This window comes from Sturnira hondurensis, unplaced genomic scaffold (genome assembly GCF_014824575.4).
Source record: "Sturnira hondurensis isolate 20B ecotype Veracruz unplaced genomic scaffold, ASM1482457v3 Scaffold0020237, whole genome shotgun sequence".
Classification (NCBI taxonomy): domain Eukaryota; kingdom Metazoa; phylum Chordata; class Mammalia; order Chiroptera; family Phyllostomidae; genus Sturnira; species Sturnira hondurensis.
The window spans coordinates 7,212,857-7,226,684 of record NW_028092868.1 but is presented as its reverse complement, the minus strand read 5'-3'; the positions used below and the strand labels follow the sequence as shown (position 1 = coordinate 7,226,684).

The following is a 13,828-nucleotide window of genomic DNA, read 5'->3' as shown; positions in this document are numbered from 1 at the left end:
CGGCTGATTAATATTTTAAAAATCCTATTCAGGCTCAGTTAACATCCTCTCGTGTTGGGAAATTCATCATATTTGTTTCAACATGTCAGGCACTTAAATTAAAGCCCTGTGTTATTTTTAAATTTAAAAAAACCTTCAAGTTAAATATTTTCATTCTGCTTCCTCAGTGTTATCTGATAGGGGACCTTTTTTCCCTTACTTAGTGCTTAACAGAGAAAAATGAGAAGAAAGATTGAAGGAGTCTAAAAATATCATTCTGATAAATTCCTGGCACATTTTCTATATTATTTGACGTTAAAGCTCTGTGATAAGGTAGCCATTTAAATGGCCATTTCAGCCTGAGCACTGAAACCTGTGGTGAATTTAAAAAGTAATAAAATAGTCTAGTTAGGGCCTTTCAGTCAGAGAAATAAAAATTCAGCATACCTCTAACAGAAAAATCAATTACACATGCATCTACTTTTCTTTGGGAAGCACAGAGTGATGAATTATGAGGAAGAAAATCTGGCATTGGCCATGCTGTGTATACTAGTTTATCAGAAAGCGTTGCCTTACCTTACCATATTATTTGGATGAAAGCAATTTACGTATTTTAACTGAATCTTTGTAGTTGCAATGAAATGGATCAAGGAAGGAAATAAATGGCTTAGATTCATGGCAGTCTCATTATTTAATGCAAAATTCTGGCTCAAGGGTTCTTCATTTCATATTTGTCACTATCCTTCTATTTAGGACTTGGTGCATTTATCTCCATGAAAATATCTTAAGTATCAGGCCCTCTCTGCCCAAATTGACAATTTCATCTCTTTTCTATATCTGTAAAAGCTAATGAGACCGGGCAACAGAAGTCGCCCTGGCTTGCTCAGGAAGTAATGATGAAGGACCAGCACATTCATTCCTTTTCAGCTTCCCAAGCACTTCAAGGCTTTGATACGTTGTTATTACATCACAAATAAATGCAGTCGGAATAATGAGCTGCTGTCCCTTCAGACACAGAGTTGGAAACAAAAATTTAAGCATAAATAGAGTGCGTCAATAAAGTTCCTCATCTCAGAAACTTTCTTATATTTTCGGTTGATAAATGTCTTATAACAGAAGTTTTTTCCACTATAAATGGGAAACTTAATCATTTCGATCACCTTAAAAACACAGCTCTGTAAGCTCTATCCAAACACCAACCCTAAATAAGTATTGTTTTCTTTCAGGTCAGTATTTAAGGACAACCAGGGAAATGTGGACAGAGACTCCAGATTTTCGCCATTGTATAGACAAGAAAGCAGCAAAATTTCAACCGAAGATCTGCTTAAACTCATGTCAGATTATAGAAGGTAGGGTTTCGGGGGTGCTCTTGAAATTCGCATAAGCTGACACCATTGCTACTGCTGATTTATATACGCATAAGTAATACTCGGTTGCCTTATTCTCAAATGTCCAAATTCCTCCAGAAAGCAGATGGTTTGCAGATGACATCACATATGCCCACGTGACACCACAAGAGTATTTGGCCGGAATTACATGGAAGCAGTGGGAAGCATTAAACTGTGTCAGTTACCTCTTCCTATGTAACAAATCACCCCCAAACTTGGCGTCCTACAATAGCAACGTCACTTATTTTATTCCTGTGTCCATACTGTGAGTGCAGCTAGATGGGGGGATCACCTGAATGAGGTTTGCTAGAGCCAGAGGATGCATTTTGTAGGTGGCGGCGTGCTTACCGACTGCCAAGTGGGTGCTGGATGTTGGCTGAAAGCTCACTGGAGCTGATGGCCAGAGACTTGGGGTCTCACCCATGGACCCACTTCAAGAGCTACTACAGCCTTCTCATGGCTGGGTTCTAGGAGTAAGTGTCCCAACAGATAGAAAATGATCACTGGGGCTGAGACAGTGCCACAGTGCCATTTCTGCCATAATATACTGTCAAGTTGTCACAGAGCTTAGATTCGAATGAAGGAGATGTAGGCACCACTAAATAGAAGAGTTAAGGAATTTTAGAACTATACTTTGAAACTTCACAGAGCAATTAAGTACTGTGCATATGATAATTTATATGTCTGTCATTCAAATGCTTTTGGAAAAAATGATGGAAGTTAGTGCTAAAAAGAAAAATACAAAAGCCACACTTTTAAAATGAATCAGCATGCATTCACTATCTTATGACAATAAGATCTTTCATGACAAGCAACTTATCTTAACTTGTTATACCCTATCACGCAAAGGATTCTTGTCCCCGCTGCCCCTTTCCCAAATGTTCACTCTCTGCGCCCTCATCTCAGAGTCAACAGTCTCTTATCAATTCATTTTGTTCATCCAAAACGAAAATAATATATCACTATGGAACAAGCATGATTAATATTCTCTATAGCTTTTAGTAGAGGAGGTATTTCTCTTTAACTATAAGGAAGTGTTCCTAATGATTTTGTTGTTGTTCTGGAAAGTAACAAAACCGTTCTTAGAAAGCAGAATAAAGGTGAGAGATAAAATCCTGGAGGAGACCCTGAACTAATATTCCTTGGTTGAGATACTCCATGCACAGGGAGATCCCCTCTACCTTGACTCCTGGACAAAAGCCCTGCATTGGCCTTCCCGCAGCTACCACGTGGGAATGAAGAGTGCTTTTTCTCTTTGCTCTCCTGCAAGTGTGCTGAAGCATGAGAAATTGCATTGCTGAGAAGGGGACGGTCCCATGTTACCCGTGCACAGCAAAGACACTTTTCACGGTGGCAGTTAGAGGGCATCTTGAATGCCCAATGCCATTCTGGGGGGACAGTAAATCCTGTCATAGACACTACACACCTGTGGCACTTAGTCTCAGTACTGTGCTGATAAATGTTTACCACTGACCCTCCAGGAGGGAAACCTGATTTGTACCGATGGCCGATTTCTATGGTGTAAATTCTCTTACCATTGCGGATTTCAAGCTACCATTAGGGCCCTAGTAAATACAGGGCTGGGAAGCAATGTGCACACAGTGATACAACATTCCCACCATACAGACAGATGTAAATAATCTCAAGATTATGAATAATCTTATCATGCAGTAAAATAACTACTAAGTGATGAATTTCGAGTAGTACTTATTACCTTGAGGCTTAGTATAATTTGTTTAATGGTAAGTTTATGTAATTTTATTCTTAATGATGGCTGTGTGTCATAATCGGCAGGCAAAACAAGTGAAAATTTAACAATCATCTCTCACAAGCTGGGAAGAGCTGGCTCTGGCCTACCGCTATAATTATTCTCCCTGTCAAAGTACATCTCCCCAAAGAGGGAACACTGGAAGCAGTTGGCAGTCACTTTCACTTCATTGTGAAGGAAGTCGGGTGAGAGGGTGTTTGTAGGGAGAGAGGGGGAAGGAAATGCGAGGACCCCAACGGAGTCAGGATTCAGGACTCGGAGTGAGTGCAAGGCAGGGACCTGCGGGAATGGAGCGCTGGAGGCAGACGGAGAACCAAGAACAGGCAGAGACTCCTCGACCTCCTGGGCTGTGGATGAGGAGGAAGAAAGCACACTTGCTGCCCTTAGCACTTGTGCAGAGACCAGTGCTGCTCCTCAGACTTCCTCAGACAGCTTATGACAGCGAGTCACGGACAGCAGTTCGAACACTAGGCCTTTCTGTTACCGAGCATCAGGCACCCGCTGTCACACCTCTTCGGCCATGCACATAAATGCTATCAGGAGCAGGTCCAAATAAATGTACGACATTCTTCGGAATATCTGTAACTTGACCCCTGCCTGAGTTGTGTTTTTATGGGCAAGAGCACATGCATTTTAGTTTCCAAACTCAAACTAGCGACATAAAGTCCTTCACGAGATTGGTTAGGGCCCTGCTGTTTACTGTCCTCAAAGCTCAGAATGGCAGTTGACTGTTTTCTTCCTTGACAACTGGAATAATTCAGTGTGTGTGTGTGTGTGTGTCTATGCCGGCCTGTTTTCACAGGGCTGACAGGACAAGCAAATTGCAGACCATCCCCGGAAGCCTGGAGATTGCTGTTGACAACATTCCTCTGGAGCATCCAAGTACGACCGTGATGATGTCATAGTTTGCTTGTAGAGCTTTGAATAGTTAGTTGGTTAAATGGCGGGTTACAAAGTTTGGGGGGCATTTTTTTCTCAAAGTTTAAGATGCATGGAATTTATTACCTTATAGAAATTGTAGGCTTCTTATTTCTTTAGTAAGACTATAAGTATAGTAGGACAAGAATTATATTCAGGGGAACCTAATCCTTCTCTGGTATGCACCGTGCACCCAGCAAGGTATTAAATGATATTATTTAATCCTCAAAACTCTGAAGGATTGCAAATGGAGGAAGTCAGGTTCAGAGAGACTGATAGACTAACAACCCATAATGAGAGAATCTGTAGTCTTTCCGGTTGCTCGGGCCCAAAACGCACAGCTGGTTCTGCCTGAGCAGTGTGAACACCAGGCACAGCCACCCAGTGGCCACGCAGGACAAGAGCTAGGGTATCTTCAGACTCTGTTGTCACACAGAAAGCTTCTGTCTCCTTCAGTCTGGGGTCAGAAGTCCTATCTATGTCAGCACCAAGTTGAATTTCAGAGAGAGCTTTGAAGAATGCGTCAATAAGAGTTTCCAGAATTTATTTCTTAAGGAGTGAGATCGGCTTTCGTTTGCTGTTTCTGATTATGCCTCTGAGTGACTTTCTCAGTGATGCAAAGGATGAAGCCAGGCATCCTAAAAGGAATGGCACACAGTAGGGCCATTGCCACAGGAAATCTGAAGCACCATTAGCACTGTCAAGATTTTCATTCTTATCATTTTCCCACAAATCATTTTCATATGAAATAAAACGAGGATTTTGCCTTAAGCTGTGTTCCAAATCACTTTTGTATTGATTGGCATGAAAACAGCAGAGGATAAATGCAGCCATTTCCTCTCCCTGATACGTGGAGTGTGGCTTTTATTACCTAACAAAAGGGAAAGCTAAATGTTCTCTTTGCAAGGACGGTGGGGCATTAGAGAAATTCAAACAAATAATAAAAAGATTATCATTGATTTTTGAACAGAAAACATGGCATCTGATTCCCAAGCATATTTAGTTAATGATTTTGTTATTTTGAACACATGAAGTTTCCAGATGGGATAAAGGAAGGTTGAAGGCCTTGCTACCTGTCTGACCACAACTTCAGCCTCCAAATTATTTAGTGAGCGAAGTTTTGATTTATACATCCTCCATGGTCTTTTTTTCCCCTTTTAAGCCATCCCTGCAAGATTCTATTTTAAAAGATTATAAAAACTAAAAAGAAAAATATATTTTATCTAATAATGCAGGGGGTGGTTCAGATCTATGTTGTGAAATCGCTCTTCAGGGGGAAATGCTCCTAACCCATTCGCACTGTCAGTAGTAGACCCAGGTCTACTGACATTGAACCTGGTTCCATTCTGACGGACCTCTGCAGCTGCATGACTTTCCCGGTGCAGCGCTAAAGGTCAGCGGGGTGGTCCACATCTCAGAAGACCTGGTGTGTGGGCTCAGAGGATCCGTAGCTAAATTTACTCTTTATACCAAGCTTAATACAAAAAGAAAATAATTATAATTCCACCGAAAAGATTGTCTAGTTTTTAAGACATCAATTTCAGCAATAAATACACAGTTTGATTGTCTATCCTACCTACTTCTTAAAAACTTTTCACACTAGCCCAATTTAATGCAAATTGGTATAAAAGAATGGAATTTCTATTTGGAGTGAATTAATTTTAAAATGCATTAAATATTTTACTTTAAAAAATCATGTGAAATAACAGACTTTTATTTTCTGATTTTTAAAGACTGTGTAACATCGTCCTTCATCCCTGTCAAGCCTTTTGATGCGACGGCTCAACCAGAACCCACCGTGGAGGTGGAAGAATTTGTTTACGACTCAAGCAAGTATTGCCGTCCTTACAGAGTCTACAAAAATCAGATTTACATTTATCCCAAGCACCTCAAGTACGACAGCCAGAAATGTTTTAACAAGGTATGATACGTTTCTGAAATAGTATCCTCTCTCTCCACTATTTTTAGACTATGTAAAGGTGGTTTCTTGGAAGTTCAAATACAGATTACTACAGTTCATCACTTCGGAAATGAAAATGATTTGAAGAAAATGCTGAATAAAGGGCAGTGATGAGTTTCCCCTTAAAAGTGCCAAGGGTGCATATTAATAACCTTTCTAAATCAGCCCTAAGTAATGTTGCTGTGGACCTCTTTTTAGTTTCTTAAGATCCTCTGAAAATAGCATACCCGCCCCCTTTTAATATGAGGCTTTTTCTTCCCTTTCAAATAATATCTCCAAATCCTTCTGCTGTTTCTGAGCACTATAGATGTCATGAGAAAGTATTGGGCCTTCTACATGTGGTGGGGTTAATTCAAAACTACTTATTTTAGGCACTTAGGTTGGTTTTGGGTACTATACTACAGGCCATCACAGTTCCCGTTTTCCCTCGCTGTAATTTCAGGCACGAAATATAACCGTGTGCATTGAATTCAAAAATTCCGATGAGGAAGGCGCCAAGCCCATGAAGGTAGGCCAAGCACCCCAGGGGAAGCAGCGTTAAAGGGGCAGGCAGGTGCTGAGGTTCTCTCTGCCACTGAGGGGCTTCAGATTTGTTTTAAATTTGCTAATGGCTATGAGTAGCTAGATCTATTAGAACTTACAGACTTGTGGCTATACTTAGCCGTTCATGATTGGGGGGAAAAAAATTCTAGTGTGAAGTAACTGCAAAGATTCCCCTCTGGAAGACTTTATCATTTTTGAAAATCGGCCAGCCTCTCAATTCAGCAGGATTGATTTAAAGGGCCACATCCCAGCTGGCCTTCGGGTGGCCTGCGCGGAAAGATTGCTGCAGAGTGGCCTGGTGGCCAATGCAGTGGGCCGGTGACACGCTCACGTTTGTGGGAGGCGGCCTGAGGAGCTGGGGAATGGCTTTGGGAAGTCGGTCCCACGTGTTGTTGGTCACATAATTTAAAGAGATCAATAAAACGATGAGGCGTGTATGACCTGTGCTGTTTTAACCTACAACGCTGCAATGAGGTGGCATTCGTNGCCTCTCAATTCAGCAGGCTTGATTTAAAGGGCCACATCCCAGCTGGCCTTCGGGTGGCCTGGTGGCCAATGCAGTGGGCCGGTGACACGCTCACGTTTGTGGGAGGCGGCCTGAGGAGCTGGGGAATGGCTTTGGGAAGTCGGTCCCACGTGTTGTTGGTCACATAATTTAAAGAGATCAATAAAACGATGAGGCTTGTATGACCTGTGCTGTTTTAACCTACAACGCTGCAATGAGGTGGCATTCGTCAGAGTTCATAGTTGATGTGCACTGTTTTTATTTTATGGGCTTCAAACATAAAATAACCTATAAAACAGAGAGGAAAATCGTTTCTATTTGGCCAGTGGCCACATCTCCCCAGTTTCAGGCAACCAGAGAAATGGGATAGTAAAGGACAAGACGAATTGGTAACTAATCCCCACAATTATCTGAGATCATCTCTGAAAACGTCTGTCGGGTACCAATCGCGTTGTCTGTGAAGGTCTACAGCATTATTCAGAACAACAGTCAATTCGAGTGACTGAGTGAATCAGGCCACGGAGAGATTTCCTTAAAGTAGTCTTGAGCCACTCCGCCCTCCCACAGGTTCCAAGCTCCACAATAGCATCAGCATCAGGAGAGAAAAAAAAAAAATAAAGTGAAACAGAGTTGCCGAGCAAACAAACTCAGTGACCAGATGGCAGACATACCAGGCCTCTTAGAGCAGTGTTGTGGGGAGAATTCTAGGAGAGAGGAGCATTCGCAGGTGTGTGGGTCCCCTGTGTCATGGCTTTGTTCTACAGCTCTGCGCAGCTACGTCAGACACAAGAAGAAACGCCGTGAGCCTCGGCCCAGGGAGCTTGCAAATTGCATGACTGGGAAGTGCCAGGGCACATACCCCAGGCCTCCATGTGGCAGAGCCTGGACCCAGCTCTATGCTTCCTGCTCTGCGTTCTTGGGTGGAGACCAGAATGTCAGGGGCTGGGGTCCAACCAAAACCCATGGTCACCCAACTGATTGTCTCAAACTCGAGGCCAGGGCTGGATACCACGGGCCCCTTCAAGAGGCCATCTGAGGGAGTCAGAATAGAACTCGGGAGGTCTTGTCTTGTAGTAATCAAAAATTAACTAATGAGCTGATGTGGATGTTCAGTATTGATGTGATATCTACACAGTGAAGGAAAGCTTTCAAATCTTTCTTCAGCAGCACCCCACTGTGTAATCAATACAGGGTAGCAGATCCAAGGAGTTCAAGGTTAATCAGATGTCCACTCAGCCTGGCAAGTTATCACAAAATTCATTTTCATCCCAGGATCGGTTACTGAAGAGCAGTGATTAGGGTCAATTTCAGACACTCCTAATGAATCGACTCATAACTTTTTAAACAGTGTATTTATGGAAAACCCGGAGGGCCCCTCTTCACCTCGGCCGCCTACACAGCAGTGCTGCACCATTCCCAGAATCCGGATTTCTCAGACGAGGTAAGGACCAGGCCTCCGTGGCCCGCAGCAGCTCCTGAACAGATGGGTGAACGCACAATGATAAACACCCACTGCAGACCACACGTCAGACTGAAGACACGCGTTAGCAGACATTTACCTAACCAAGATTTCGAAATTATGTGAACTGACGATTACTCCAAAAATATATTGGGAATTCCATTAGTTCAGCCCCAAATTGTCTTTAAAATGTGATTTGGGGGGTGGTTCTTTTCTAATGGAACTCATTTCGTTTCTTTTATTTCTCTGGTCAATGTCATAAAAATTGTATCAGATAGCTTTTACCAATCAATTTCATGTCGTAATAAAAAGAACAAAGGAACAGATAGGGCATGAGCCCACACTATTGCTTATAACCTGTGTGAATTCAGTCACCTTGGGCCCCCTCAGCTCTAAATGTGCATTGGGACAAGACCCCCCACCCGCCCCGGCCAACTCTCAAGACTCTCGTATTACATGGGTAAAAAGAGAAATTTTCATTCTATCGCATTGTTAATCATTGTGTATTTTAAACTGCATATTGGCTTTTTTTTAAAAGCAGGTTAGCATGTTGGTGTATAACAACTTCTCAAACTGTATCATGTATCGGAATCACCTGGAAGGCTTGTTAAAACGCAGATTATTGGAAGCCACCCCAGATTTTTTTGGATTCTGTATATCTGGAATGGGGGGACCTGAGAATTTGCATTTCTAACAAGTTTCCAGGTGATATTGGTGCTACTGGTAATAGGTATATTATTACCAAGGACATCGCTTGGATAATAGGTGTATTAAATTCTTTCCTGAACAATGTGAAATTGAATAGATAGATGGATGGATGGATGGATGGATGGATAGATAGATAGATAGATAGATAGATAGATAGATAGAGGTACAGAGAATCTAATAAATAAGCTGGTAGATAATTTCCATGGCTCTTTGTCACGTTACTGCTGGACATGACTATTCCGGAAACTACTTATTGAATGGAATGCAGCTCACCTGTGTGGGGTCCTGGGAGTGTGATATAGTGGCCACAAGACATGGGTCCTTGTCCTGAAAGATCCTATTACTGACAAGGCCATAATCTCAGTGGCTCAAAGCCTGCTGACCTTTCTTGCCTTGGTCCCTACCTCTCTATCTTCCCACTCAGAAGGCTGTTGAGGGTTTCAGTGCAGAGAGTGTCAAAGCACTTCTTTCCAGGAGCATAGAGTATGCTCCTCATTAAATATATTCTTAACCTACAGCAGTTTGGTTTTGTTTATTCGGAAACATTATAGCTACAGCATGACCACTTTATAAAAAGTGGCTAATTACTTAGTTACCACAATGTGTATATTTTATACAATATACTGCATATAGTTTTGTTATTTTTAAAAATGCTGAAGGTGCATCATTAATTACTGCCACGTTTCTCAGCCGTGTGCCTGTGGTTGCCTGGGGATCTTATTAAAATTCAGATTCTGATTCCATGTGTCTGGGGGTCATGTCTGAGACTCTGCATTTCTCATGAGCTCCCAAGTCGTACTCATACAGCTGGTTCCTGCACACCCTCCACGCAGCAGAGAATTAGTTCCCTCATTCTGCACCCCTTGCTGACAGGTTCCCAGTCTGGGCCTTCTTTGCACTCTATAGTTATGTCTGTGTGTGTGCACGTGCCTGTGTTTCATCCAGATACTGCAGTGGCAGGCATTATCTAATGAGACACACTATGTATTCTATGTATCATCCACCACAATAATGAAGTGCAAATATCAGCACCGTGACACATCACTGCTAGCAGGATGGGTACTTCCACTACTATTAAACAGAGACCTAGATTTCAGTTAAAGCATTTTTAAAGGAATTTTGTCTTGCCCTGACCCTGAGCAAATGGTTTTAATCTCAGTCCAGCTATTACCGCTTTCATTGCAGGTGAAAATTGAGCTGCCCACACAACTCCACGAGAAACACCACATTTTGTTTTCTTTTTACCACGTCACGTGTGACATAAACGCCAAAGCTAATGTCAAGAAGAAGGAGGCTCTGGAGATGTCAGGTACTGACAGGAAGCAATCTGAGATAGCTTTGCCCGTCATCTGTTGGACTTGAATTGGGGAGTATTTGAAAAGCTGTGATTTACTCCGTTTTTTTAGGGAAGTTTTGTATTCATAAATGATAAACAACTTCATTTTTCCTCCTCCCCTTGGAGGCTCGTGCTCAAGGTTTTCTCTATGTGGTTCCTCTACACAGTTGGATACGCATGGCTTCCTCTGATGAAACACGATCGGATGGCTTCTCAAGAGCACAATATCCCGGTAGCTACAAGCCTGCCTCCTAATTACCTAAGCTTTCAAGATTCTGCAAGTGGAAAGGTATTGAATGATGTATAATTTAAGAGGGGGAAAAATGAGCTAAATGGCATGAGGTTATCTTCTCTCTGCTATTTAAACTAACCCAACCATGTAGCTATGCATCCATTGTCATTATGAATGCAATGCACCTACAGTGTTTCGAATATCTGGTTTACTTTATGTCCAGTAGAAATGATCTATTAGCAGTGATTCCCCAATACCACCATGGTCTCATTCACCAATATTGCCAAATGCATCTTTTATTTTTCGTCTATGTGGTAATGTAAGTTAATGGATCAAGATGGCAAATTAAGCTGCACCGAATAACCCGCTGATCTGTTTTCTCTGAAGTTGTCACAGTGACAGTAACAAACTCTTTTTTCGCAGCACGGTGGGAGTGACGTGAAGTGGGTTGACAGTGGCAAACCCCTTTTCAAAGTGTCAACGTTTGTTGTGTCCACTGTGAATACTCAGGTGAGCATGATGTCCGAAATGTCAGCGTCTTCTCCAACACATGACACCATAAGCTGTCTCCTACATTTATGGGAGGAGACTCACCATTTTACAAGCTGTCAGAAGAGCTGGTGAGTGAAGAGGAAGACTGTCTGTGATATAATGATATGGCTCTCCAGGGGAGATGCTGTCCTAGTCTGTAAAAATCCAGGCACCCAAAATACCAGAAGTGTGAAACTAAGTCTAATTCTCAAGGCCCAGCCAAGGCTCCCCAACCCTGTACCCCTAACTCTTTAAACCCATCTTTCCTGTGATGCCCTCAGCTCTGGTCAAGTCCCACAAAAGGGCCAGTGCCCACCAAACCCTGCCTGTGTATCTCAGAGTGCCCAGAGTTATCTTTCTCATTTACAGCTGCCTTCCCAGGTCCCTCTGGAACTCACAACTCACGTTCCTCTACCCACACCCTTATTGTCCCCGGGGCGGAGGGGGTACATTCCTCTTTTCTTTACAATATTATTGACCTCAGTTCTCCCACGCCCCAGGCCCTCTTCAGCACTATGCCCATCATCTGCTTAGGCTGACCTTTTGACACTCGGCATTTCCTCAGCCGGAAAGGCAATCTCTCCCTCTCTGCACCTCTGCCCTTCCCCTCATTGGCCTGGCCAGCCCTTATCTACCCTTCAGATCTTAGCTCAAAGGCCAGTTCTTCAGGCAAGCCTTCTCTGTTCCCTGCACTTGCAGACACGCTGGGTCATCTTGTCCTGCACCCATGTGGCACCTGCTTCCATTGAGCACTTGTCCGACTTTGACCAAATAGGTATATGTGGAAATTTGGAGCCGTACCTGTCTCCCTGGCCTAATGGAAGAACCACAGAGGGAGGGAGAAGGTCTTCCTTGCCCTTCCTTCTGTCTGCTGTGCCTGCCAAGGGTCTGGAACAGAGTCAGCTTTTGATACATAATGGTTGAATCGAGGGATACATGAAATCATACTGAACATATCACACACACACACACACGGAACTTAGGGGAACCAAAACCACAGATGCCCTCCTAGAATTTGTCACAGATGACAAATGCCGGCAAAACACACAGACGGTGTATCTTTACCCAAATTCTGTATCTCACTTCCTGATGGCACAACTCTGAGCCCTCAGCACCAAATTTAGAGAATTTCCATGGTGCCACTCTCTTCAGGAAACAGCACTGAAGGGTGTAGCAGTTTTCTAGGGCTCCCAGAATGAACTGCCATGAGTTGGGTGGCTTGAACAACAGACATGTCTTTTCTCATAGTTCTACAGGCTGGAAGTCTGAGGTCCAGGCATCGGCATAGTTGGGTCCTTCTGAGGCCTCTCTCCTTGGCCTTCTTTCTGTCTTCACGTGGTTGTTCCTGTGTGTGCATGTGTCTGGCGTCCCAATTCACTCTATTATAAGGACATTTGATATCAGGTTAGGGCCACCCTAAATGCCTCATTTTAACTCAATTTCCCCCAAACACTCAAATCCTGTGGTACTGGGAGTTAGGACACCAACATATGGACGGAGGGGGACACATTTCAGCCCATAACAAAGGTAGTAAGAGTCAGTGCTATTGCATGATGTTGTTAGTGTGAACTCCCTAATTTTTTATCAGCTTGGTCTGAAAAGTCCGAAAAGATCCCCATGCATATTAAAATACCCTTGTGCATTTCTCATGTGTGTTAAGGAAGATGTAAGAAAAATTGGTAGACGCCTATGGAAGAAGGAGGAGCAAGAAGAGGAAGGAAGGCAATTTTTTAAAAAACAAGGGAAGTAATTCTCCAGGCATGGCTGTGTGGCCGAGGAGGAAAGCAAGTGTATGAGAATGAAACAGGGAAGAGACTGGGCCCTGTCGCTGATTTCAACTCAAGCCTCCCATGTGCCAGGATATGTAGTGAAGATGAAAACTGTCACTGGCCCCTTCATAAGGTCCTTGCCCATTGTGGCATTGAGCCTACAGAAATGCCCCATCGCTGCGGATGTTACAGTTTACATGTCACCAGAAATACGAGCAGAAAGGAGAAAGAACTCACGGACATGGACAACAGTGTGGTGGTTGTAGGGGAAAGAGGAGTATAAGGGGACTAAATGGTAATGAAAAATACAGTTAAAAAAAGAAATACTTTTTTTTGGTGTTTCAGGATCCATATGTGAATGCATTTTTCCAACAGTGCCAAAAGAGAGAAAAAGATATGTCTCAATCACCTACCTCGAATTTTGTGCGCTCTTGTAAGGTAACATGACATGCAAATCGTTTCAGTGGTCTTTGGGGGAGAAATGAGCAAAAAAGGCCTTGATCATTTTCATTGAATAACAAACTTAGAGGTCATTATCACTGGAGACTTTTAAATGCCTTATCAATTCAGAGAGTAAATTATTTTCACAATTCCTTAAGAGTTTCTGTCTGTTGATTAAAAAACAAGCAAAGGGCAATGTTTCAAAATAAAAATGATTGAAAATTAAAGCCAATGAAGTTTAAATTAATTTTTAAGCGCTCACCCTTGCCACATTGCCCCCATTGCCCTCAC

The 13,828-nt window shown here is 42.8% G+C and overlaps 1 protein-coding gene across 4 annotated transcripts in view; it reads left to right on the top strand.

Annotated features, from left to right (window-relative positions):
* The window catches only part of DOCK10 (dedicator of cytokinesis 10), a 225,740-nt gene that overhangs the window by 157,189 nt on the left and 54,723 nt on the right, over positions 1–13,828 (top strand). For all 4 annotated transcript variants that reach the window (XM_037029382.1, XM_037029381.1, XM_037029380.1 and 1 more), the window contains 9 exons: positions 1,206–1,328; positions 3,938–4,017; positions 5,787–5,974; positions 6,456–6,521; positions 8,410–8,502; positions 10,414–10,537; positions 10,732–10,853; positions 11,220–11,306; positions 13,442–13,534. In XM_037029382.1, coding sequence (XP_036885277.1) covers positions 1,206–1,328; positions 3,938–4,017; positions 5,787–5,974; positions 6,456–6,521; positions 8,410–8,502; positions 10,414–10,537; positions 10,732–10,853; positions 11,220–11,306; positions 13,442–13,534 — 976 coding nt within the window. The remainder of the gene's footprint in view (positions 1–1,205; positions 1,329–3,937; positions 4,018–5,786; positions 5,975–6,455; positions 6,522–8,409; positions 8,503–10,413; positions 10,538–10,731; positions 10,854–11,219; positions 11,307–13,441; positions 13,535–13,828) is intronic.